Source organism: Eurytemora carolleeae, unplaced genomic scaffold, assembly GCF_000591075.1.
Source record: "Eurytemora carolleeae unplaced genomic scaffold, Eaff_2.0 scaffold1538, whole genome shotgun sequence".
Taxonomy (NCBI): domain Eukaryota; kingdom Metazoa; phylum Arthropoda; class Copepoda; order Calanoida; family Temoridae; genus Eurytemora; species Eurytemora carolleeae.
This window is the reverse complement of record NW_019402143.1, coordinates 22484-23652: the sequence shown is the minus strand read 5'-3', so window position 1 is coordinate 23652 and position 1169 is coordinate 22484. Positions and strand designations below refer to the sequence as shown.

The following is a 1169-nucleotide window of genomic DNA, read 5'->3' as shown; positions in this document are numbered from 1 at the left end:
TAATGGTGGATGTCAAAGTCTACTACAGTCAACGAGAATACATTGCTTTTGTTGAATCAATATGTATTCATAAGTTCAATTAATGCATTCCTGAAAATGTTTTGATTATTTGAGTGCTGACTAATTATCTACTTGTAAATGCACAATGAATGTATTCTTAGCTGAGTTTTTAATATGTGTACTTTGTTTCAACAAATACGATCAAAACAAAATTATCAAACAATATGTTTTTAATTGGCTCATAATAAATTTTCTTTTGTGTTTTATTTTAAGCTGAACCATCATACATTATTATTTTGTATTTTGTGTTTGAAAATAAATACTATATTTATATTTATAAATAGTTTTACTAGACACTTATTAAATCACTAACTTAGTGAAATGGGTCTGTTTACATTGCATAATTGCTGTGTCTTGTGCTCAATAGACTTTTTTATTTTATAAATTGATTCATAAAGTCGTCTTCCTTGTCCAGAGTTTTCTGGTTATCACTGTATATATATATTTATCCATATTTATCAATCTATGTATATATTTATCTATCTAACTACCTATTTAGGTTTACTCTGCTGCCAACCTCCTGGTGTATGCTGAAGGCTTCCTGCTGCAGAACCTGGTGGCGCTTCTCACCTACGACGACTCCGTAAAGCGGTTGATCTTTGGGAAGAAGTTACAAAACCACGACGTCCTGTCAGGACTTCTTCGGACACTACAGGACAGGATGAAGAAAAGAGGACAGAATAAGTCAAAGAAATTGTCCTTATAGTGCCAACACACTGTTGAACAGTTTACAAGAGTGTGAAGTTATAACTTTGTTATTTTAATGAGAAGCATTGACAAAACTAGCGTTGGTACAATGCATACATCAGTCCAATCTGTACAGGATCGTAACGTACCGATCAGTCTGAGACACCTGATTTTTGGACTCAGCACGTTTTATGCACAAAATATAAGCTACCTGGATCTATGCTACATATTAAGAAAAAGATGGAAAATCTAGAAAATCCGGGAAAAGTTACAGCATGTACACTGTACAGTGTACAGTGTACTGTGTACAGTGTACAGTGTACAGTGTACAGTGTACAGTGTACAGTGTACAGTACATATTAACAAACGTTTCAGGATTTAAAGTTTTTATTCCTGACAGTAAATTCAAAAGAAATTAAAAA

The 1169-nt window shown here is 32.9% G+C and overlaps 1 protein-coding gene across 1 annotated transcript in view; it reads left to right on the top strand.

Annotated features, from left to right (window-relative positions):
* LOC111717970 (ankyrin repeat and BTB/POZ domain-containing protein 2) overlaps window positions 1–822 on the top strand; it is a gene marked incomplete in the record, with an annotated part of 34975 nt that extends 34153 nt beyond the window's left edge. Inside the window, 1 exon segment of the mRNA XM_023493437.1 lies at window positions 560–822. Coding sequence (XP_023349205.1) covers window positions 560–766 — 207 coding nt within the window.
* Window positions 823–1169: the final 347 nt, after the last annotated feature.